General features: G+C 38.8%; 1 protein-coding gene across 3 annotated transcripts in view; it reads right to left on the bottom strand.

Moving 5' to 3' along the window:
• Nucleotides 1-22,586, bottom strand: part of ARSB (arylsulfatase B) — a 65,369-nt gene extending 42,783 nt beyond the window's left edge. For all 3 annotated transcript variants that reach the window (XR_004079651.2, XM_031042730.2, XM_031042731.2), the window contains exons 1-4: nucleotides 22,310-22,586; nucleotides 19,168-19,354; nucleotides 16,638-16,828; nucleotides 15,807-16,014 (exon numbers count right to left, since the gene is read on the bottom strand). Coding sequence is in view for 2 of the 3 variants with exons in the window: in XM_031042730.2 (XP_030898590.1) it covers nucleotides 15,807-16,014; nucleotides 16,638-16,828; nucleotides 19,168-19,354; nucleotides 22,310-22,579 (856 nt within the window). In the remaining variant the exon portion in view is untranslated. The remainder of the gene's footprint in view (nucleotides 1-15,806; nucleotides 16,015-16,637; nucleotides 16,829-19,167; nucleotides 19,355-22,309) is intronic.
• Nucleotides 22,587-26,604: the final 4,018 nt, after the last annotated feature.

Genomic DNA, 26,604 nt, shown 5'->3' with positions numbered 1-26,604 from the left:
AGTATTTCTTTTCAGTCTTTTTATTTTCTTAATTCAAATAAGGAGCTACTTATAAGTCTCAATTATAATAAAAAAAAATAAAAGTAAGGAAAAAAATCACCCTTGCTGACTACATTTAGTGTGCAAATTCTGTTAGACAGTGAGAATACATCACAAAAATATGCAGGGTTTCCATAAAACTCCTTAACTTCTATTTATTCTAAGCCTTCCATTCTGGCAAAATGATAAACCCAGAGAGTTTGTGATACGCATCAAACAACCTTGGTTACAGTGACAGAAATGTAATCGTAAGTGTGTGTCCTAGTATTCCTAATTTCATTATAAGTTCTTGGCATTTGTAGAGCAAAATGTGATGCAAGCATACAGAAAATATTTACAACAATAACTGGAAAATACATCAGTAATTATTGGAAAATGCAGCAGTAATTACTTATTTGCTGTAAGAAAAAAAACCAGTCTTAACAGACTTGCTTTATATTTGAAAGAAAAAATCCAGGTGCAAAATGTTTTATGACAATGAGGTTAATAAATTTAATACATAACTGGTAAATAGTTCATTTTCAAACTGGCAATCTGGCACAAGCAGGATGTCCCCCATGGATCATTATTGAGCCCAGTGCTGCTCAGTATCTTCATAAATGATCTGGAAGGTGGGATCAAGTGTACCTTCACTGAGTTTGCTGACAATACCAATTAAAGCAGGGAAGTGGCACTTCAGAAGGGAGAACCATCCTGCAGGATGACCTGGATAGGTTGGAAGAAGAGCTGGCTAACAAGAACCTCATGAAGTTCAATAAGGACAAGTTTGAGGTCTTGCACCTGGGAAAACATGACCCCCAAGCACAGCACAGACTCAGATCTCCTTGGCTGGAGAGCAGCCCTGTGGAAAGGGACATGGGGATCTTGCTGGACAACAAGTTCAGTATGAATGAACAGTGTGAAGCTATGGGAAAGAAAGCCAACAGGATGCTGGGTTACATAAGCAAGGGCATTGCCAGCAGACATAAAATTTAATTACCCCACTGTACTTGGCACTTGTCAGGTCACACTTGCAATACTGTGTTCAGTTTTGGTTCCCAGTATACGAAAGAGATGTGGACAGGCTGGAGAAGGTCCAGAGAAAGACAAGAAGATTACCAAAGGACTGGGAAGCCTGCTGTATGAGGAAACAGTGAGAACTGGGTTTGTTCAGCCTAGAGAAAAGAAGGCTTAGGGGAGACCTTATCACCATGTTCCAGTACTTAAAGGATGGCTAGAAAGAAGATGGAGACTCCTTTTTCATACAGACACACATGATAAAGACAAGGGGTAATGAATACAAGTTACCCCCAGGAAGATCCCAGTTGGACACAAGAGGAACATTTTTCACAATAAGAACAATCAGCCATTGGAATAATCTTCCTCAGGGAAGTGGTGGACTCCCTAACATTGGAATCAGTCGGATAGCATGCTGGGCCATGCTCTTTATATAGCATTTTTGCTATGAGAGATTGGACCCGTTGATCCTTAAGGTCCCTTCTATGAGATCCCCCCTATGATTCTCTTGGATATCTGGTTCTTTCTTAAAAACAGTTACACAATAGTTTAATAGGTCTGTATGTATATAACTCACACATGCACAGAGCAAGAAACAACCAATTAACGTTAAAAGGAAGCATTCCACTGGGGGGGGCAGGGGAGAAAGAGATCAAGTGCTATGCCAAGAAAGTCTTTTGACAACCACTTTTTTCCCTATTCAGAACATGGCATAAAGAAAGCATTTGACATCACGCATCTGCAAAGGCAAAGTAAGAAGTAAATTTAAATACAATTAGACATCACAACTCAATTCACTAATCATGTATCATGTAATGGTGCTTAGTAATTTTAACCAGCCATAAGAATATGTGAAGATTCAGCCTAACATTCTGATTCCTGGCTACAAACACTTTAGATCTCCTTTTCTCCTGAAAACACATACAAAATAGTTGCCAAATACTCCTATTGTATCTACAGTATCTTCAAATCCCACACTGGCATACCCCATTCTCTTCTGTTTTCCACCTGTGCTCAAGCTCCTCATTTTTTTAATTGATTAATTTCTCTGAAGCTGCAAGAGAAAACTCCTATACCCTTTAATTTCTCCTCATGGGCCCCTGCAGTAAGCTGATCTAGCACACATCTGTCTGATATGTAAACCATGCCAAGCTCTGTTTGAAAGGCTAAAGCCACATGGTATTTTTAAAATGAGCACAGACCAGAAAAATACCCAACTCTGATTTATTTTATAATATAGATTTTGGGATTTCAATAGGCTATCAAATTAAAACATCTTTAAAATAACAAGAAAAAGGGATCATTTAAGCTCTTACTGCTCCTGAAACTAAAAGCTGCTGACATACAAACCCCATCAACTGCATGTAACCTAGCATGTAAATTGCGCACAAAATGATAGAAGGGGAGAAAGAGTCAGTATTAATTCCTTGTACTTCTTCCAGTTTCTTGCTTCTGATAAATGGATTAATCACTTTGTGAAGATGAAACTGGCAGTAAGGTGGTTTCTCTTTGCTAAAAGTAACAATAAGATTTCTCCTATATGCTCCCTCTTTCAATTTAAAATAAGTAACTTGTAATTCAGAAGAATGCTTAGTTACCAAGTGCATCCCCCCACCACTATCACCTACCAAACACAACAGATACGTCCATACGGTAGACAGACACTCAAAAAAGGAGAACTGGGTAGGACTGACGACCGCAAGTATGCTAGGAAGCACTAAACCTCAAGCACTAAATTTTCTAAGTGCAGAGACTGTCCAATAGCTGGCAGCATCTAGGTGTTTTTATTCAGTAAAAGCATTCGGAAGTTTATTTTGAATACATTTGGGTTTCTTCCTCTGCTTCTGGAAGTAGCATGAGTCTCTTAGAACAAAACTAGGCTATTATCCAAACAATGTTATGAATCTAATTAAGAGGCATATTTATAGCAGCTTTTGGAAGAAAAAAAGTAGGAAGTCAGGCCGCTGTTACTGTGCTTATGGACACCCTGTATAGCCAGTGATCAGCGAAAACTAACTCATCCATACTTCCAGATGTATAAAAAATACCTGATCTCAGGCCTGCTGCTTTTGTACTTTAGGCTACAGCTGTGCGATAAGAAAAGAGGATTCAATTCTGACCTTGAGGACAGGTGGTGAAAAACTAATTTTACATCTACTGCTAATCAGAGTCATGTACAAAAGACATTTCTGACTTCAGACGCGGAAGAAGAGCCAAGCTGTGCATGGCCTGCAGGACAGGCTAACAGCCTTAGGCTATCATTATTTCACTTTTCTCCAGTTTTGTCTAGCGAGGGGAAGAAATAACTACTTTGACCTAACACCTTTTTTTTTTCCTTTCTTTTCCTTCAAAAAGAAAAAAACAAAAGAACCCACTTCCAGTGATATGAAGCTGCCAAAACTTAGAATCACATGCAAACAGCAGACACAAATGATCTCATATACAGGCATTAAAGCCCAGGGTTGTGCCCAGAACCCATACTTTCCACCCTAATATCCTGTATCACCTCTTCCTTGGTGTTTACTTGATGGGGGTTGCTCCAGTTGCCTTCTGTCACTTCTCTGGCACACAATAAACAGAGCAATCTGGAGCTAATTTAAGTGGTTTAGCACATCAGGATACAGCTGGGAAAGGTTTTGGGAGAAAGGCTGGGGAGGAAGAAGAGGGCTGTGCGCAGGAAGGCAGTGCAAATGGGCACCTTCCAGCAACACCGCCTGCAGCCATGGAAAACTGCCCCATATCAAAATGCTCCACCCACCCCAGGAACAGCAGAAACCTCAGTGCAGGGAATTAAGAAGTTTGCTTCTAACAGCAGCAATGGCAGGGCCACCACTCAGTGTCAGGCACATTTCAGCTGATCCTTGGTTATCCAGGAGTAACCCAGCTTCTCTCATGTGTCTATGACTTTTATATTTCATCTGCTATGAGCCAGATGTCTGTTTTTGTCTTAATATTAAGTGTAGACACATGCATTGGCTTTATAGAGCACAAACTGTGACTTGATTCTGGCAATTGGACAGATTTACATCTGTTTTTCTCATCACTTTTGTTCGAGAGGAGTGAGTTGAGCTTTTAATCAGTTGGGGCCCTAGCTATACCCAGAACATACTGGCTCAATTCACAGCAGGAAGAAATGCATGTCTGCTGGCATAAAGACATGAAAATGAAACAAAACTCTCTAGTTATTACTTAACACACCAGACATTTGAAAAAAGGGCAGTGAGCTCCTTAGTAAGAAGTATCTGTCCCTGAGGTAACCCTCACAGCTAGCACATAAACCTCAAAACTGAAATTTCATCCAACAATTGTCTAAACTGAATACATCAATAAAAGAGTAAAGAAACTAATATCTTTTATAATCTTAGTCTTGAACTTCAGGGTGCAACAAAAAAGGTTAATTACTTTGTGATCTGTTGCAACTATTTCATCTCCTGTAGGCTGTTTGATTCTCCTAGAGATGACAATGAAATGAAACAGGTAAGTTTATTCAGCATGCATCAACAAGGTGGAAAATACATCAGTCTTTTATGGGTACATTCAGCTATGTCGAAGCCTCTCCAAACACCTACCTCAGCTTTTGCTAAATGCAGTCAAGTTTACAGGGAAAGAAAGGGATTATTTGATAAGGTAATGTGGTCACACAGAAACATAGGCAATAAAGAGAAATTGAAGTTTACATAAATAATTTTCTTTCCCTTTAATAATTTAAGCAGCATTTTTAAACAGTTTTCATAGATCTGTTTTTCAGCAATGGATTATGTTTTCCAGGTGGGGAAATGGCAGAGAATATATTTGCTGAATGAGTATTTCAGAGTAATTTTTTGCTTGTTACTTATTTCTTTAACATCTTTGCTGGTTGATAGGTAAGAGTGGCTGAATAACACACTGCTGAACCTAAGAAAACAGATGTTAAGCTGGATAAAACTGAACCTGTTTTCTCCAAATAAACAAAAAAATCCTTAGTGTTTATAATGTGCTTACTATATTTTCCTCCTTAATTTTGTCACATCAATGCTACATTCAAGTGAGTGACAGAAAAGAACACTTAAACTAAAATTTTTAGTTTAATAATGATTATTTTATTCCAACTTTGTGATTTCCTTTTTTTCCCAGCTACATGTCAAAACATGCCCTCTTTTAATTGCTCCCATGTTTATTTGAATCTCTGCAATATGCCTTGGCAAGATCCAATCTTTCTCCAACATTATCACCTTAAACTTTCTGCCACTTTTGATCATATTTCCTGAATCCTGAAGTTGTGAAATCTTACCTCTTGGCAACTATCCAGCTTAAGAGACCACATTCAGTCCTCAAATATACACATATATAACTCTTGGTGATTTCAAAGGGTAGCTGTTCCCATGCACAACGGAAACAACTGTAGCCTTCAAATGAATAGCCAACTTGCATATTTTGCTCTTGGCGGGTATTACAGATTTGATGATTTTGTGTCCAATGATAATTTCTTAAAAAGTTTATCCTGGAAACTTGACCCTTTACAGGTTAACTGATTTTCTGTTTGATTCCTGATATTGGGAAAGAAGCAGAAAAATCCATAGTGCACTAATAGATTCCTCTGCTCAAAGACAGTATTCCATTATAAACACAGCTTTAGCCCTTGACAGCCAAGCATTTCCCAGTACGCCCATACTTCAGAAATAAGTTAATCCTTTCACTTTCAGATGTCTTGCCTTCTTTTCTCTGCAAATTTCTTATCTAATGTAGTGATATTAAAGCCATAAAGCACATCTACTTTATGATTCAAGCTCTGATTGCAAAAGGAGTCTGTCTGCTATTCCTTGTCATCCCTGATGCCACCAATAGTCAGACTATCATCTCTTTCATTTTGCTGACCAAATCACTCCTCCATCAGCCTGCTCAGTCCAAACTTGCATGAACAAGCATCTACTATTTCAGTCAAATGAATAAGATCACTGTAAACAAGGGTGAGACAAGAGGGGATCACAGCACCCTGTGTAGTGAGCTCTCCCAGTCTACAGAGTTACAGTTCCAGTTTCATCTTCCTCATGAGGGCTTCTGCTCTCCTGAGGAACTACTTACCTGACCCAGATATGTGTCCAGAAGTCCCGTCTTCCCCCTACTTGCACTCTGACAAAGGAGTTACTAATTCTTCAAAAATCCAAGCCTCTCTCAGGATTATAGAATAAGTGACCCATTAAATTAGTCAAGGTCTTCAAGTCCATGTTTTCCCAAAGCCTCTCTCCTCATCTGCCTCAGGCTGCAGCAAGATGTGCTCTTTTGGCTCTGACTGAACTAATTTAAAGTCTTAAGCTAATTAAAAGTTCTCAGATTACACAAGAGGTCAGTAGTCCCTAAAAAACTAGTATAATTGTATGTGTGCCTACCCTTAACACAGTTTCATCAAAAACATCTGCATTAATAAACCAAAACAACCGTAACTATTAAAAGTGTTTGAGCTATTCAAGGTCACTTGGAGAGAATCACAGGAAGCCACATGCAGTCCCTGAACACAGCTGAGAGACCTCAGGGACAATCACTTGTGAAGGGAGGCACCTGTGGGCAGAAAAAGCCCCTAAGCTTAGTCCACCTCATCAGAATCACTGTCTACATAGCTATTCTTCCTCCTGAGGCATGCATTTTTTCCTTAATTTCTTCTGCATTTGCATTCTTTCTGGTATCTTTGACTTTCTGATTAACTGCAATCCCAGCAGAAGTTACCTCTCATAGTCAGTGTGAACCATTTGTGGCTGGTAAAATGCAATTATTAAACTATTTTAAATACAGACTTTGCTTTTTCAATACACTGAAAGCACTGGAAGACAGCTTGATGACACTGTAATGTGTGGTACATTCAAGTAGGCAAATACAAAGTCATACCATTTCCAGTCATGCTCCAATTACATACAACGTTGTGAAAGAAAAGTAATGGAAGGCACTTTTGGTTTTTTACCTCCATGAGAACAGTTATGGAAGAAGACTACTGAAAAATTTGGACTTGACGGGAAAGCATGAATAGGATGTCATTAAGATCCACTTGTTACAAATGCAAAATTTGATTGCAAAATGTGTTACAATGTTGCAGTGCAAACAGAAAGGACTTAAAGAGATGTACCTACTAAAACCACACTTAAATTTGGTGTTATCAGATGTCAATATACTCACTGTTAATTTGATAAAATATCTTCTTGCAAAATATCAGCACTACACTGCTCCAATAGAGGCAGTTCTCTGCAGTGATCAACAGAACTCTTTTGCATAGCCTGAAGAAGTTTATCGGTATACAAGAAGCTAATCACAAAAAACATGTACTACAGTATTATAGCATTATTTGTTTTTCTTGTCTAGTTGTTAATGCCATTTACTCTAAAATATAAGTAGAAATGCTGCTGTAGATTTCTGGTTCTTCCCAACCAAGTTAAAGCAACTCTGTAATCTTTATACAGAAATCAGGGTCAGCTCACTTTAATGTAGGCAAAGCTCTGGCTATATTTTAACTTGAGAAAATGCAATTAGAAGTCAAACCTAAGAGCAGGTACAGGCAGCATTCCACACAGCAGCTATGGTCAAAGTTCAGATATAAAGTGGGGGTGTTCCTTCCTACTTAAAGAGAAACATAAAGATAGTTGTTGTATAGTACGAGACAGATATTCCAGTCCCAGGAGGCACATGAAAGTTGCAGAGATTTGCAAAGGGCATACAGACAATTAGTATATAGAGAAAGCAGAGGAAAGGTTATGACTGAGCTGTAAGGAACTGAAAAATACAAACAAGGATACCTACGAAAGGAGGGAAAATTGGCTTATAAGTTTAAGTGTTAGTATGAAGAACTGTAAAACCTGCAACAGACAATACAGTAAGCTCTCCAAGCCAGTTTCACATTTACATGATCTGATACACTCACCCACGGCTAAATCTTAAGATCCACGACTAATGGACACAGTTGCTTTCAAACTCACCCTGCTCAACTTCATTAGCTTTGAAGATGCACACTTTCCACCTTCTAGCCTTAGTTATTTTACAGATTTACTTCTTTGTGTAATTCTGGATTTTTCAATACTGAGCTTTTATTTTTCCCTCTGACACTGTAATACTGCATTTTAGAAATCAAATGCAACTCAACCTTGAATACTAGTGACCATAGAGGTTCCTTTAATCACCAACAACTAGACAATATTGGGTGTAGCCAGTATAGAAAAAGACGGCAGAAATAAGACTGTCTATCCAACTCATCCACAGTTTAATTCTGCAAACATTTATTACATGTTATACATCTACTGCTCCTCTGAAGGTCTGGGGCTTTATGAGCAATCATGCTTTCACACTTAAATCAGAACCATATGGAGGTCAGTGTGAGAGTCCATCAAACTGAAGCAGAACAGGAAAGTATATTAAAACTTAACTGTGAAATTATTTCATATGTAACTTACAGAGTTTAAGAAGGCAATTTAACAATGTTAGTGTCCTGGTATGACAGATCATGTCAATGAAGTGACTCACACTACCTATGATATTTGTACAAAGTAGATTTCTGACATTTGCAACAGAAAATAAATAAAAGAAATAACATGCAACATGCAAACAACCTCAGACAAAGATAAACAAAAGACAGAAGTTGGGAATAAACCTATATACCTATCTTGATCGTGCCTATTTTTGATGAGGAGACTACAGAAAAGCTAAACTCCAGCAGTTTTCTCTACATGCTGACATTGCTTCCATAATGCAAAACTGAGTTTTGCATGGCTTTAGTTTAAACACTATTGAAATTCTGGAGGCAGTCAATTGTTCACAGTAATAAAAAGCATTGGGAACTACAAGAAACACTGATACAATAGTTTTAAAACTACACAGTTATTTAGCAGACATGATGCCATTATGTACCATTTAATATGTACTTATTTAAAAAAATGAAGTGATGGATACAAGCAGGAGAAAAGTTGCTGTTGCTTTCAAAAAAAACCCAAACAAACAACAAAATGATGAAAACACCACACCAAACCTATACCTTTATAGTTTTCTGTCAGAATTTTATATATATGAAAGGGAATTAAATAGTACCTATTAGTGCCAGACACAACACAAGAAAGCATCAGACAGCTTTAACACACAGCTCTGTAAATGCATCAAATTTTTGACCTCCAACATTCTTGCTAAAAATCAAGGTCACATAACAGGACTTCAGAGCCCTTTCTTTGTGTGATTTCAGATCATGGATGTAATTCACAGTTAAACAGACAGTGCTGTCGATAATAAGGGTAAAGGATCATATTTGGGGAAAATTTCTCCCCTCTGATCTTCACAGCATAAATAATGCCTATTCTGTACATGTTCCAAATGCAAAGCTGCCACTGAGGTTTCATTTTAAAAAAGTAAATGAAAAAAAAGTACAGAATACACATAAGAGATCTATACTGAGGATAACAGATTAACAGCATGAATTAGAGAATAACTCAAGTTCTTCCCACTCCACCATATTGCATCTGAACTATCCATTTGTTGCTGCATTTTTCAGTCATGCTGCAAGTGTGACAGAAATGCAAGTACACTTCTCCTTTCGGCTAACATGAACCATACATTCCCAGTGAAACGAACCAAAATCATTTGGTTAAGATCAGTTGATGGAAAAATATCTGTTGTTGTCTGATGCTGTATATTATAAGTGGAAAGAATAACCTTGAAGGTTCAACAGAAGCAGCAGAAAAGCTAGGCAAAAAAAGTGTCTTCAGAGTGCTGATGTATTATTATGTTTTCAGTGCTTAATACAGATTTTTTGTGTATGTTATGGAAGACCTACTAAAATCCTTTCCATTAGAGAGACAACAGAAACAGAAAACTACACCTTGTATTGTAAAACTCTACTAATGTAATTTTTGTTGTGCTTTAAATACACCCACGGGGCTTTTATTTTCCATCAAGAGATCATAATACATTTCCTGCATCAGAGCAACTTTTCTGAGCATTTACAGAGCAACTTTTACAGAGTTGTGCTCAGATAAATCAACTTCTATGTTTCTTTGTAACTCACCAGAACTGCCTCTTTGTACTCCTGACTTTTCAAAACAGTGGGGGAGAGGGAAGTGGGGAACACAAAGGGAAAATTGATCTCATGGAAAAAAATTGTATTTGATGTACCCAAGATTCCAGTAGTTACAAATTTAGCCCTACAAAAGCTGTGTGAACAATGTCCTTTTTCATGCTTTTGAATTCTTTTTTTTCCTTTTTTTTTTTTTGTCTCCCAGTACCGCTTTCATGATAGAAGCAATCCTACTGCAGACAGTTTCAGGCGACTGCTTTCACTGTAAGCAGCCTCAGTAATTAAACAGGTTAGTAACTCAGTAGTTACAGACCCTGCTGTGTCAGGTCCATGCTAGTATTCCCCATCACTAAACACAAGAGAAACACGGGGAAATTTTAACCTAAAAACAACAGCAATAACCTGACAAAGTTCATATGTCTGTGGTAGCAAGATAAATGAGACATAGTCAAGAAAACTTTGGACTTGTCCCAGTGACAGAACAATGAACCTGATCAGTGATTTAGGTGTAGAAGATTCTGACAAGAATAATGTCTTCTTAAACACTATTATGAAGAGCAAACTAGATCAGTTTAAAAGTAATCATAGTTTAAAACAACTTTGTGAGAGCTGTGGGAAATTATTAAACATTGCTAGCCTGTAAAATGAGCTTTTTTTTAGCATTCATATCAGACCAGAGATAAAATTTGCTAGGGTAGCTATTAGCATGCTTAAGCAAAAGCTTTACAGAAAAATGGCCAGCTTGTGACTCTGGGCAAAATTAACTTCTGAGTTTCATTTACAAGCGAACTTCACTTCAAGCACTGGCATTTGCTGAAAAATAGGAAGGAAAAAATATCAAGATTTCAGTTATGCTGGAATTTTTAAACAAAGGGGAAAAAAAGTGAGCATCTCTTGCACAAAGTCACCCTCTGTTTAGGAACTTGGGTTTGGAGTGTTAGGTTTTGCAAGAAAAAAGCACAGTAGATGGGGAACTGTTAACGCTAGAAGGAAGGGAAGACAAACAATTTCTACAAAGTGTTTTGAGTTTTCACAGGATTTCAAGACAGGGAGAAAATATTGACTATCAATATCTTCTCAGTTTTTATTTTGAAATTAATATTCATCATACGATAATATTTCCACCCTTGATAATATATTCTTACAAATCAGCCTTGATCTTTCACTGACATCTAGAGTCAATAGCACAGAAGATGTTCTTTTATTTCTAAAAAATTCATTCTTATCACCCACATTTTAATGTGGAAAAAAGAATAAAAGCCAACAATGGAATACAAAGCACCAGCCACACGCGCCTTTCACGATTTATCAATACGAAACAAGTCTGACAAATGCAAGTACAGTGATCAGCCACAACTTTTGCCTATATAATAACAAGCTTAAATAATCAAGAAAGAGAAAATTATTTGGAATTGTATGGACTCAAATAACTAGTCTGATTGAAGGTGCTTGCAGCTAAGGCATCTGTGTTTGTTTCCTCTTAGGAAGCAGCAGATGCTCAGGCAGTAGATGCGCAGGCATCTTCCTCACTGGCAAGGCACCAAACCTCTCAGAACCCCCTGACAAGACCGATTAAAGCAGATCTTCAGATCTGTAATTGTGCAGGTTTACTAAAAAAGAAAAGTGACAATACAACCTTCAAAATGAGCACCTCCAACATCACACCCAGAGAATAACTGCTCTAACCAATCTGTCCTTCAGCTGGCCTGAGCAACCTGCAATTAAAAGTCCCTCTTAAGTCTCCTACTAGCTAAAGAGAAGGAGCAGAAGTTCACTCAGGACCAAAGACATCAGGGAGAAGATAAAATCTGCCCTCAGGGAACCAGTGAAAGTCAGATCCCTGATTTCTACTGAAGAAAGAGCTGGAATCAAGCAAAATAAAAAAATCTGACATTTTATTAGACAAAAACCCACAATGCACTGGATGGAGGAGGGTGGGAAGAGACTGAGAAAAAAAAAATTAATAGAGTAATATGAAGTTGGGGAGGTGGAGAGAGAATCTAGGGTTGATAGAGAGGGACTGTATAAACATCAGTAAGTATGTTCAAAACAATCTGTGCTCTTATTAATCATAATTCTAACACGATAAAAAGACCCTCTTTTGGACTGAAAACAGTCATCACTGTCACATGTTCCATTATGGAAAGGATTTATATGCTTTCCTCTTAGCAACATAAACCAAGGCTTGAAAAGTTTCAAGTATTTTTACTGTTCAAAGCCCTCTCACGGCAACCACCAGACACTACAGCAATAATTCACTTTTAAGAATTAACAGGCATATTGGAAGAAAAAGTAGTAAGGAGTTTAGCTCCAAAATTTTTTTGTATGTTAAAAAGCTGAAAGTTAAATAAAATAAAGGATAGTAGCTTTAATACAGAACTGAAATTAGAGGTTCGATTCCTTTGCTCTAATGGTGGCAACTTTCCACCAAAATTACTTGTAATACACTGCAGAAACTATAAACACGTGGTATTTATAGCAAATTTGCACTTCTTACCTGAAATCATAAGTCTATATCTGAAGCACAATCTAGACTCTAAGGCAGTGTTAATAGTGTTGAGGTAAATTCATACCACTTGAATGCTTTTTATGACCTTTATTTTAAACCAAGGTCCTCTTCAGGAAAGCCAGTAGTTAGTCTCTTACATTTAGTAAAAAGAAAAATAAACCCTACATCTCATTCTTTTTGATTTCATGTACATAAAAGACCAAAGGTACCCAAGACAGTACTGCATCCGTTCTTATCTGTTTCGATTAAACAGACAATGACTTCGTTTTCACCACATTAGTGTAGACTTACTTGTATCTGCAGTATAAAATTGTGCTCCATTAAAGCAAGTCATTTTCATATCACACCAGTCAAGACTTTTCAAGACTATTCAATACACAAATATAACACCACATACCATTCAACTAGCTCATCTTTTTCTTGGTTACATGTAGAATTAACTTGTGTAGCTGTTCAAAAAGACCAGAGATGTTGATTTACACCATATACTGTTGGAGTCAGACTCTGCTAATGACCAGATTACTTCATTTTGGCTTGGTGTCTCCAAGAGGCCACTTTAGGGAGGAACTAGTGTTCTTCTACAAATTTTACAAGGCCCTTTTAAAATGTGCAGTATTTCCATTTGCCAACTGGCATGTTTTCAAGGCAATCCTGGTTGAGCCATAATATATACAAATAAGAAACACAAAAGAGTTTAATAAAATTAAATCTACCATGATAGCAAAGATTATATCATGTTCTAGAGTATTTCAATGACCACTCACTAAAAAGAGCTCTCTAATTTTGGAGTTAACATTTCACAGTGAAGGAATCAACTGGAAGACTCTATGCTGCAGTGCTACTTGTTATAGCACACAATAGCAAATTACCCTTGTAAATTACTTTTGGGGAGGAATTTTGAAACAGTCAGATATACAAATATCCAAGTGTGAATCTTGGCCATACCTGAACAGGGAATAGAAAAAATCTAGTAAAATCTACCATAAAAGTAGAATCTTCATTTTCTTTTACAGGTTTCAATACTACAGTTATCAAACCATACAGGTTTATAAGAAAACAGTGCTTTTATGAGCCTGTGTGTTTAACTACTATGCAGAGGAGACACACAGATTTGCTTACAAAACTTACGGATAACAGTATCTTTCCCTAGATTCTCCCTTTGCAGTCTTCATTTAAATACTGAAATTTTTCTTAACCTCACAACATGGGAAGAACTTTCTAGCAGATAGTAGGGTAAAATGTGTATGTGTCTTGCTGTACCAAGTAAGAGGAGAGTCTCCAGTACCAGGATAGCACTTGGGGCAGGGAGAGGGGCCACAGTTTCCCTGAGCAGGCATGCCGTCAGGAGCAGAAGATACTGTATTATAAATATATGCCTATATTACGGCTTCCAGTGCACAGTAAGACTTGCAATTACAAAGGACTTGAAAGTTGTGCAGAGAGCTGTGCTATGTGAGAACTCTCTGCACAAGATGCTTAATTGCAGACCCTCTTTAGTTTCTTTTCAGCCATGTTCTAATGCCCATTTTAAAACACTCAACCTGCAAAAGCAATAAATATAATATAAAAACCCATTCTTTTTCTTTTTGTCTTTGTTTTTTAATACTTAATGTTTTCAACATTTAATTTTTTTGAAATTGGGTCTTTAATGTATGCAATATTTATGCTTGTAAAGAATAGCTGTTTGAATTGAGGAGACAACACTGAAAAAACCCAAATCACTGCCCCCAGCCTGCTTGATCTAGGCCAAATTTCCTTGCATTTCAATCATACTAAATTCCCCTAACGGCAGTATAAGATATCAATTAACTCAAGATAAGTCCCATTAGATAGGACAGACACTGGATTCTCCTAACTCCTTGACTCTTGTTGAAACATACCTGTAATTGATTGCAAGATAACTACTGTCAAAATCAGGGTATACTGCCATTGTTTGAAAAAAAAATGTTTTACAAACAAACCAAAACAAAAAGTATTTTTAATTCAGTCATACTCTGTAATTCCAACTCAGATGTCTTCAGTTTTATTCCACAATATACTGAGCAAACATTACTGAAATAACCCTATCAGGACCTCAACAGCAAAGACTGGATTTTTTCCATATGGGATAAATATTGGTATCATTTTCCATATGGCTTTGCTTACTTTCAGTTCTAAATATAAAAACATCACAAACAGAAACAGACATAGAAGAGTTATCAAATCCTACCAAAGCCAAAACCTGGACGCAGTGTAACACCATAAGGCAGACAGGTTTGAACTCAAAATGAAATTCCAAGATTCCAAGTGCTATAGAAAGCAGCTGCTAAACTCAAAACACATCACTGCATTTTCATTAACCTTGGGTTTGGTTTCCTTGTTGTTGTTGTTTGGGATTTTCGTAAGTGTTTACAGAGAAAGATCTGCTATTTTGACAGTCCCGACATCTAAAGCCTGGGCAAAAGAGCAACTGTAATCTTTGAAAGGCTACTTTCCACTCCCAACTAAACAAGAGCAACTATGCTCCTGAAACCCAGCCAAGCAGCTGTATTTCAAAAAGATTCTGTTTCATTCCTAATTTGGAAATAAAAGAAACTGTTTTGTAATGTATTATTTGCATTACCCTAACAATCTAGAAACCAGATCATGTGCTAGTAGATACAAAACTTAGCCTGTAATTTAGCAACCTAGATTGTATCATCACATACTATGTTTTTTCATTAACAGACCTTTGCTTCATGGGAGTAAGGGGCCTGCGAAATATTTCAAGCAAGCCAGAAATTACATCTTACATGAAAGCAAAGGAAAGAGAGAGTTCTGGGTTCAAACTACTTGCTGTCTGTCTGTGCTTCATGCAACATGTGGCAATGTAAGACTGATCAGCTAACTATAGCTCAGGACAAATGGATTTTGCAGATTGCTCTCAGTAAGGATTCAATCTGACAGATACTCAGCAACCGCAGTGGCAAGTAAGATGCCTCCAACTTCACCACACTCCCAACTTTTTACAATGATGCTTTTGCATCAGCAGCAGTATCCCCCCATTTGCACAGATGCTTACTCAGAATTGTTTCCATCACACATAAGAAAGCCATGAAGGGGGGAGATTAACTGCTCCCTTTGTTACAAAGTCCTGTTGTGCTTTCATCGCTCTTCTGTTGTTAGAAAATACATGGAGAAAGGACAGAGGGGCGAAATGTCTCTGTAGTCAGCTTGTTAGACACAGTAGCAAAAGTTATTACTGAAAGAATATTTAAATGAACTTACCAGTAGAGAAAACAAGAACTGTGTTGTCCCAAAGACCATATCTTTTCAGAGCATCAGTAAGATTTCCTACAGCTTCATCCATAAGGGTCACCATCCCTGCATAATGGCGCCTTTTTACATCTTTAATGGAAAAATATGGTTTTGTGTATTTTTCAGGGACCTCAAGAGGTTCATGGACAGACTGAAAAGCAAGGTAGAGAAAGAGGGGCTGGGGTGGAAGGGACAGAATGGAAATCAGTTGAACATAAAGTACAACATGAAAAAGTTACCAATGAACATAAAGTACTATATGAAAAAGTTACTGCAATAAAAGCAGCCCTGATTCATCAACACCTGCAGGGACTGTGTTTTGATTTCTTCTATACTTCTTTTTTCCAGTCCCTAAACATAAACTAATAAAACCTTGATAAAGGACTTTTGCAAAGCTGTGAAAAAAACCCAGACATATCTTTTCTTCGTAAAACAGTTGTTACAAGTTTCTTCCCATGAAACTTCTCCCATTAAACTTTCCATTTTCTTTTTAGAAGAGCAAAACTACACCCTAAATCGTTTGCATAAATTTATTACTTGTATTTTCTATAAATTCCTTACTTGTAGTACTAAAAAGAAATGGAGAAGGGTAGCAGGCCAGGGCTGTGCAGCCAAAGGTGATTCTGACAGGAGAGAAGGCAAGTTTTACCAGCGTTACTTCTCATGTTTAGCTCTATGTACCCTGCTGAAGAATCCCAAATTACAGTTCAAGCACATGACTCTCCATTAATATTTCATTGACATTTTTCATCAAATATGCTTTACCGTTGAAGTTATCAAAGTAACAGCTGCTGACTGTACCTTCTCAGTTTTGTGACTGGCTATGAGATCTATAGCTCTTTCTGTGAATATATTAGTGGAGTACATGTTTTTAAACCCAGTTGCAACTTCTTCTCCATCTCGAAAGTCCAGAGCACAGCGCGTTATGTTCTTTGCTTTGATGAAGACACAGCGGTCATGAGAATAGTAATCCTCACTCCCCAGAAGGTAGCCTAGAACAGGAGAAAATGTCAAATAAGCAGGCGAGCCAACATCATGTCACATAAACATGTACATCAGCGAGAAAGAAGTGAATACTAAATGTCAAAACATTAGCAGTTTTGAGCTGAAACTTTCATTCACCATATGACTATCTGTAGTGACATTCCCTGACTTTTGAAACAGCTTTTGAAAGTCATTAAGTGACTTTCTATTTTATAACTTGGTATCAAAGACATGAGCATTAAACTAATACATTCATAGAAAAGGCAGTGACCTACCTTGTACTACTCTGATTTTTAGCTGGCATGGTTTTGTATATTTGTATTTTTACATAAAACTTCTCTATTAGAAAGTTTGGAATTTGTTTTACTTATTTATTCAAAATAGCCAAATATGCTGCAGTTTTAGTCAGCTATAATTTCTGATCCACTGCTGACACCTATTGGTGAAAAGAAAGAATATTAAGATACCCAGAAGGAAAACTGCAATAATTCTACAGGTATGTGTTTGCACCCATCAAGGGCTTATCCTGTTAAGCATGAAGTGCCTTTACATTTTATCAATCAGAAACAAAATACTTCAAAATCATTTGAATGTCAGTAATTATTACTTTCGAAATTAGGTTTCAGATTTATCCCCTAAAGCCCTGAAAAAAAAAACCAAAATGAATCTTCAAAATATATTCTTAAATTCTGCAAAATCAAGCTAAATCTAGGCACAAGAATCCAAAACGGAGGGACAGCACTTAAAGTTTTATTCAGCAGCTTCTGAATTTTTTGCTCGTGCAAAAAAAGTAGGTACAGAAAAAATGAAGCTTGGTCTTAAATACAATATATAATTCTAATACATTTTTTGGAGGAAAAAATGGCTTTGTTGTCAAAGCATGAAGACTGACTTTGCGGGCAGACTGCCTATATCCATGTACTCAGTGTCACAAGTTGCATTTTTCTACTTGACTGGCCACTGGAGAAGCCATTGCAACAATTATACCGAAGAATAAAATGCCCTTATTTGCAATCAACGCCAAATGGAATTACATGAACATTATAGGATATTCAACTACTACATTCTCTGAAAAATAATGTCACACTGACACCCAACAACCATACGCAGAGCTAGCCTGTATTAAGGCTCCTGCATTAAGAGCCTGCTTGGTTAACAGGAGCCTACCTATGTCTATGCCATCAAAAGATCCCAAGCTCCTGTGAAGTGATGAGAGGAGGCATATATGTTTAAGCAAGGAGCTGTTATGATCCATATATATATACATTAGTTTAATTCAGTTGTGAAACCATGGCCCCAGGCTCCCTAAAGAGTTGAAGGAGCTAAACAAGCTAAGGGAATAGTTCTTTCCACCTAAAGTTTGGGTTGTCATTGTCTATAAAGGGCATATAGCATAGCCAGGCTCTAAAGTTAGACAAGAGGAATGCAGACTCTTGTTTAAGTTTCTCTGTACCTTACTTTCTCAGCTGTAGAAGTGAGCAGCAGTACTGTGAATAGCTTGCAAAGTTATTTTGAAGGCAATGAACTGTTTCAAAATCCTCCATTCAATGAAAGTGTCTTAAAAAAAAAAAACAAGTGGAGGTGGACTACTTTGTGTTCAGCATCATGCAGAATGAGATGTACTGCAGACATAACATCTGTGACACTTGGGGAAAACCAATGAACACCCAATCAATACAGAGACAGAAGCCTTCGCCAGAGGAAGAATAAACAACATGTAGCTACAAGTTGCTTTGCAAGTAACACAGACCTGGACAATCTATTTCTGGCACTATTTTTTTAGTCAGAGTTTGACTTCATTAACTCTTGTATTCCTGCAACAGCCTTTTTGGATACTATTTTATAAAGGCTCTCCCACCATCTTCCTTGCCACAGGCTCTGGAAAACCAATGCTACTCTATTCACAAAGCATGAACACAGTGTGTTATGATGTCTGTTTCTCTCTTAAACATATCAGCTTTTAGAAGTGGAACATTATTTGCAAAGCAAGCCATGTCTACTGTCTGCTACAACACAAAACATTCATATTAAAGACACTTATGAAAGCAAACCAACCACTACACCTTAAATCTTCTAACCAATGTGGAACCAAATATTAATTTGTTCCAAAGAAGAAACACTTTTTTTGGAGACTCTCAATAATTATGATACTTTTTAGGAAGTTGTAAGTCCTGGGCATGCATTTAAAGCACCATCTTATTTTAAGCAGTTATACCCTGGAAACATGCATACCCAGCTATTGATTTACTTGCACACTAATAGAAAATCTGCTGTTCTTAGGAGAAATGGGCCATTTCTCATAATTTTTTATACCACATTTATTGCCCATGTTAAATATAACCATTACCAAAATAAGTATCGAATCCTCTGCGGGTTGGAAGGCATTCTTTTCTGTACATCCCCAAATGCCACTTCCCCACCATGTGAGTAACATATCCCGCCTCTTGAAGCAGCTCTGGGAGGAGTTTCTCATCCAGTGGCAAACAGCTGGGCTGGCACGGCCAGATTATCTGGTGCTGTAAACCTGTATGGATCTAGTAGATAAAAGAAGGATGAGAGATCAGTTACAGTGTGTTCCTGCAGGCTACTTTATAAGCAGGGACAAAAAGTAACACAACTACAGGGGAGGATAGCATCAGTTTTACAGGCTCCTGTGGAGGGCAGGGGTAGCCTGAAGGAAGACAAAGAAATAGCACCACAGGAGTTAACAAGATTTTCCCAGGCATAAATCAAGTGCAATTAAGAAGAAAAACAACACAAACCAAACAAACAAAGGAAAAACAACCCCAACATAAACCAAAACCCAAACAGCAACCAAAGCCTTTTGTGTTTTCATCTAAAAATCTAACAGGTAACAATTACTATTACAGTCTGTCTGAAGTCCAGGGACTACATCTCAACATGGAATGAGAAATTTTAAATAGGATGGAGATAGGCAAAAAAGTGCATGTCATGTGAAGCTACCAACCTTTTGCCTGCATCAGAGAACAGTCTCTGGTGGGAAGAATGATAAAAGCTAAGAAAACTATTAGAATCATGGAATGGTTTGGGTTGGGAAGGATATTTAGATCATCTAGTTCCAACCTCCTTGCCATGCGCAGAGACACCTTACATGTCACCCAAGGCTCTGTTCAACCTCGCCTTGAACACTGCCAGGCATGGAGTATTTACCACTACCACTACCAGCCTCACAGTAAAGAGCTTCTTTCTTATATCTGACCTTTATAACTTCCCCTGTTATAAGTTTGAACCCATTATCTACCATCATTCTTTTCTAAACGGACATTATATATACACACCTATATATTGGTTTATACACTTAAAATGAGTGCAACCAGTATAAAAAGAAAAAGCATTTGGGTAATGTAGGTAACACAGGTTTTTGACAGTGCCCAGATCTGACCTTTGATAGCTCCACATGAGTGTCCAATCTTAACAAGTGGTGAGGTTTTATCTCTTTAGAAAAGCATGACTGACAATGGTACTCAAAGCAGTAAATTCTACTTGATTCAAGGAACTTCTGCAGTTACTCTGTACTATAAACTGAATTTATTAGCTTCCCTGTCTCCACCAGAAAACAGCTCTACCTTAAACCTAGGCCAGAAAACATGTATGTACAATTATAAATAACCTGCTTATTTACTAAATATTTCTAGCAATCTGTCTCTGTCAAAGCACAAAACCTTCAAGACCCTGTAAATCACAAGACAACAGATTTTATTAGTCCACTAGGCTCTTCAGTGTAGCAAGCTGCATGACTAATTTTTCAAGCATCACTTTAGCAACACCTTGAATTGACTTTTAAACCAAATAAGCCCTGTGGCAAGTGGGTAAGTAGACTCTTAAAAAGGGCTTACTAGTTACTAATTTTCTTTGGAACAGGACCTAGAAAAGATATTTTTTGTTGTTGTTGTAAATGCAGTATTACAAAAAAGATTATTAATATAGTGAAAGACACAAGCTAGAAAAGCAGTGTGATTTCTTTCACTGCCTCTGAAAAATTAGAGAAAAACAATAATACTCAAAACCAGTCTACTGCTTTCATAAACCAATACCTTTGCTCTTCTTTCTTTATGGACTGCAAGGTTACAATTGAAATTCTGGCTCCAGGTAGGACCAGAAACATTCTCAAGTCTCTGAGAAATCGTTAATTATATCAGTGAGTAAAACAAAATCCTTCATATTTACTACATTATTATTTCTTGCTTAAAAGGTCTCAGAATTTTATTAAAAAAAAACCAACAAACAAAAAAACCCACAAACTAAACCTTTAAATTTTCTGATATTATTTTACTCATTTGTAAAAAAGTCAACACAGACATGATCAAATTATCAGATGCATATGATGATTTATACCTGAACTGAACTATGAGCATTTCCAGTTTTCATCTTTAAGACTAGTTGCAGCAATGTCCAGCTAACCCTGACCCATTTGTAGGTGCACATCTTCAGACAATGAAGAGTGGGTAAAGAAAAAGTCAATTACATCTTCTTACTCATTATTATTCTTGATTCTTGGACTTTCTAGGAACAGGACAAATACTGTTTGAAAAGACAGCCTTTTCACAGCAACAGGAGATAACATCCACTAATAGAGGATGATGTTTATTTTCATTCTGGGCAGGTTCTTAACAATATTTATTAACTGTAAATCGCTCTGGTTAATGTGTATGTGCAGGACTTTTTGAAAGTAAGGGAAAGTTTCTGAAATACACTTAACCCTCCATGAGCTTTTGATTTCTGTCCATGTTGTAGTCCTCTTCCTGCGCTTCCTGCTTGCCAAAGGAATGCAAAGGGGGGAAAGAAGAAAGGTGAGGAAGGAGCATAAGTATAGTAGTATGATACAGTCCAATTCTTACACCTGTGTAACAGAAAAAAAAGAATGAGGAAAACCGTGACTATGAAGCAGCTGGACACCCAGATTAAGGATGTCTGTGTGCACTCCGTCACGGGACACATAAATATCTACCATGAAGGAGAATGTATAGGCTAGGATGCATTTAAATGTTGCACTGGAAAAGATGCTGCACAAACAGAACACATGGTGTTGATTCACTTCTGGATGAGTTTCCACTGCGTGCCTGTCCAGATCAGCAGCATGTAAAGAGAAGACAACCGGGACAGGGATATTTTTCACAACACACTACCATGCCTGTTAAACCAGGGTGCACCTCGGCTTTTCTGAAGCAACACAACTTGACCTAAACCCGCGTTTGATTTGTTCCCTCCCTAGAGAGCAAACCAGAAGTCTGCAGTTAAAAGCAACTGGTTTTCACACAGCAGCCTTCTTCCAAGCGCCCCTCTGTGGACACAAGGAGGCCAAACTACAGAGTGTTGCCAAGAGCAAGCAGGAGGGAGTCCCCCACCTGCTTACCCGCTGCAGCGTGGCGGGAAGCGGCGATGGCAGGGGCGGCCCGGGGCTCTCTCCGGGCATCGCCGCGCCGGGCAGCACCTCCGGGGCCCCGTGTCCCCCTCGACCCGCGCCCTACCTGGTAGCGGCCGCTGAGGAGCTGGCTGCGGGAAGGCGTGCAGAGCGGCTGGGTGTAGTACTGCTCCAGCCGCACGCCGCCCGCTCCCAGCGCGTCCAGCCGCGGTGTGCGGATGGCCGAGCCGTGCCAGCCCACATCGCCCCACCCCAGGTCGTCGGCCAGCACCAGCACCAGGTGCGGGGCGGGCGGCCGTGCCGCTACCAGCTGCAGCAGGCAGAGGAGCAGGCAGCAGGGCACACAGCATGGCGGGACACCGCCGCTCCGCACCATCCCCGACACCAGGAACTGGGCCTCCGGGCCCGCCCACGGCGGCGGCTCCTCCCTCCGAACGGGCCGGGCTGAGGCGTGGGGCGCGCCCGACGGGGCTGCGCTGGATGGCTCGGCCCGCACACTGGTGCTGCGGGTTGTGCCCCGGGAATGGGCGCACTCTGGAGCAGTGAACGCGGCCTCGGAGCTTGAGGCAGATGGGTTTTGGAATGAGATGTTAAAAGTGACTGTTGTTGCCAGTGCTGGCAGAGCGTCCAGCTCGGTGGTGCTGGACGCCCCTTCCGATTCTGTCTTTAACTCCTACATTAAGCGTCGGTTTTAAATCTTGGCGCTTTTCCCAGGGGAACCAGGGAACTACTCGCAAGCCTGTGTCACAAGTCAGCTGTGTTTCCAAGGAAGTCGTATAGCAGTTTGAGGACACAGTGAATTCTGATGTAATGGGCTATTACTTCTGTCTTCGTGCACGAACCCATAAAGCTCATCCAGATTTAATACTGCCAACAGTTTATTCTGCACATAAGCAAAGTGGGGCAGCTGCAGCATAGTCATGGCCTTACTGACCTAAATCTGGCTCGCTGGGCTACTGTATGGGAAAGACAAGTTGCCACCATCACTGAAGGTGCAGCTGAGCTGTGCTTGATGGTGGTTACTGCTGAAGGGTAGCTGCATGGCCTCTCTCCTACCATCCCTCTGTACTGAGCACTGGTGAGGCTGCACCTCGAATCCTGTGTGTTCAGTTCTGGGCCCCTCACCACAAGAAAGATATTGAGGTGCTGGAGCAGGTCCAGAGAAAGGCAATGGAGCTGGTGAAGGGTCTGGATCACAAGTCTGATGAGGAGCGGCTGAGGGACCTGGAGCTCTTTAGTCTGTGTAAGAGAAGGCTCAGAGCGGGACCTCACTGCTCTCTACAAATACCTACGAAGAGGATCAAGTGAGGTGGGGGGTTGGTCTCCCAGGTAACAAGTGATAGGACAAGAGGTAAAGGCCTCAAGCTGTGCCAGGGGAGGTTTAGAATGGATGTTAGGAAAACTTTCTTCACCAAGGTCAGGCATTGGAACAGGCTGCTCAGGGAAGGGGTGGAGTTGCTGTCACTGAAAATGTTCAAAAAACATGTAAATGAGGCCCTTGGTGACATGGTTTAGTGGTGGACTTGGCAGTCTTGGGGCAATGGTTGGACTTGGTGTTTCAAAGGTGCTTTCCAACCTAGCTGACTATAATTCTATCATCAGCTGCTACTCCCATCCCCTTCCCTGTCTGCCCTCCAACAAAGCTGTGAGAGACCCATTGTTTTTTTCTCTTCATTTTGTCTATGAAAAGCCTTGATCTAGGTCTGGCTGTAAGATAGTGCTTGTGACTGTTACTGCATAGGAAGGAAGTGAAGCAACCCGGAAACAGAAATAATAGCTACGTCAACAGGGCTGTTTCTTCAAACTGTGTAATATTCTAAAGCAATATTGCAAGCAACTACTACCTTAATCTTGTTGTAGAATCTAGGGCTATGACTAGTTTCAGTGTCTAGTGAAATATCAAGTGACTGCATTCAGCTGGAATGGTACATGTGTGCATTCCCAAATTTATGTAGTGATTGGGTAACGGGTGAAAGAACAACACACATTAAAAACTGTATTTCTTGGTAAGAAAGCTAAACACTGAGTGTGCTAGACTCCTGTCTCCTTTCTTTTTGATTGATAAGTCTATGTAAACAAAAAGTTCCTGCTCCTTTGAATGAAGCCTAGCGGGTAAGACTATGAAGTTATTTATCCAATTATTTTTTTATAAATCCCAAATGTTCCCTGATGATTTGAAAACAGCAGCAATGATGAGTGATGCCATGCTTATCTCTACAATAGGAATGGCCTATGGTCCACAGCTGGTATTGAAAGAAGAAGCAACAAATTCTTAAAGTCAGTTTTCCCTTAAGTAAATTCCAGGATTGATGACAAGCTTCTATATGTCTCTGAGTTACATTTTCTTTGTTGAGATGTGATTCATACTGTTCAAAAGGTTGCAAAGTTCCAATTTATCTTGTTTTTAGTTCAGATCCTATTACCAGTCACAGCTGTCTCACCTAATTGTTTATTTTACTAACTTCTTATTACAGGTAAAGTTTCATTCAAATGTTAGCACATTCGATGGAAACCATTCTTGTTCATTCAAAATAATTACTTTGAAAAGTTATACAATCAGAAATGTTGGATACAATTTTTGGCATAAAATTCATAACAGTTATAATACCTGATGTATTTCCAAAGTTATCATGATGTTTTTGTGCAGCTGAACTCATTACCCTTGTAGAGGAGCATGAACAGTTACTTGTGGGTTATCCTGCTCCACCAGAATTGGATAATCTCATTGCCTGAGCTGCCAGAGTTAAAACATTAAATTGAACCATCTGAAACATACATGGAAGATACTGCACAGTCACAGTCTGGATGTTGCAGCCTGCCTGTCATGTTTTTTCAAGAGTCTTTTTAAATACTGGTTGAGGCATTTTGGATCCCAATCAGAAAATATTATTTATATTAGAGAGTATTCTCTTGATTCAAAAGAATTAATGTTCAGTACTTTATGTTTCAGTCTGTCTTTTCTGAACTGAGATGCTGTTTTGAGGCTGATGATCAATGATGTACATAGAGTGACACACAAGACTATGGTATCATGTTGATTTATCATTCCAAGCAAAGCATGGACATGACACTTCTTGCCATAGCAGATGGGGAACTTGGAGCAAAAATTCAAATTGTAACAGAAACGCCTATTCTGGTGTACCAAAAGTCTCTGGAGATGGAAAAATAAAGGAAAATGGCAAAAAGATATGTGTGGGAAAATTACTTTTTGATATGTTCTGACCTCTTTGCACATAGAAATTTGAGTATTTCAGAAAATTTCCTAGCTGACTGAGTGTTATTTTTTTTTCGCCTTGTTACAGAGGTGTCTCCTCCGTTAGCTAATGGGGTTGCAGAAAACTTCAGTGATGTCCCTGCCAGTCTTTCTACCCTGGTATTTCTGTTTGATTTGCTAGAAACCCTCTTAAAACATGGATATACTACTTAAGCATTCTTGCTTCTGTTCACTTCCTCTTTCTCTATTTTGACACCATAAGTTTATGCAACACTGTATCATAACATGTAATGAAAAGAAGTGGTGACAGAAAACTGTGAAAGTTGCTGAACACTCCCTCCCCCCACCCTTCATCCCTTATTTCGTCAGGTTTATAATTACTTTTTTATATATATAACCATGATACACTGAGTTATAAGTAGGAACCAACCTGTGGGCATGTTTTGTAAAGCTTATCCCCTTACCATTTAGTTTATCTATGCTGTGCAAAGTGCTGCAATGTTGAGCTAACCTAATAAATACTCTGTAAACTGACTTGGTTATCTGAATAAAAAAGAAGCTAGCTCAACTAGGAAGCCCTGTCAGTTATGTAGTTATCATAGCTACATGCTTCTAGTACTTAGCCAAACTGCTTCAGGTATTTCTGCTCCTGAATGCATTGTTAAACAGGAAGCACAGCCATTCTTAAGAGGTAACAGTGAAACAAGCTCTCAGATACTCTAATTGTCTTATATATGGTCATTGGCAAAAGAGTGCTGTTTTGGTCTTACAAGTTGGCTGCTGGAAAGAAACTTCACTTTGCATTACCTTGTCCCAGCAATAGCATGAGATTTTTTTTTACCTGCCTCCCTAAATCTTGAAACTAAATGAAAATTAACTGGCCATAGTTCAATCTTGGGGAGACCTGGGTGACAACAGCTATCAATGAGAAGCCCACAAGGATATCAGTATTTGGGCCTATATAATGCTACACTGTGAAATGAGAAAGGTAGTTGTCTGCATTGGGTATAAGGAGAAATTAGGGTCTGGGAACTTTCAGCTGTCAATGTGGAACAAGCCCATGGAGGGCACAGTTTCTGAGGAATTATATCTGTGATTTTGTTCAGACCTTTGATTCAGACAGCAAAGAGCCTGCCCCTTCTGTACAGACAGACTAATTAATGACATGTTGATGAATAGCACTTCTT

This window comes from Melopsittacus undulatus, chromosome Z, assembly GCF_012275295.1.
Source record: "Melopsittacus undulatus isolate bMelUnd1 chromosome Z, bMelUnd1.mat.Z, whole genome shotgun sequence".
Taxonomy (NCBI): domain Eukaryota; kingdom Metazoa; phylum Chordata; class Aves; order Psittaciformes; family Psittaculidae; genus Melopsittacus; species Melopsittacus undulatus.
The sequence above is the reverse complement of the archived record's forward strand: the minus strand, read 5'-3'. Positions and strand labels throughout refer to the sequence as shown.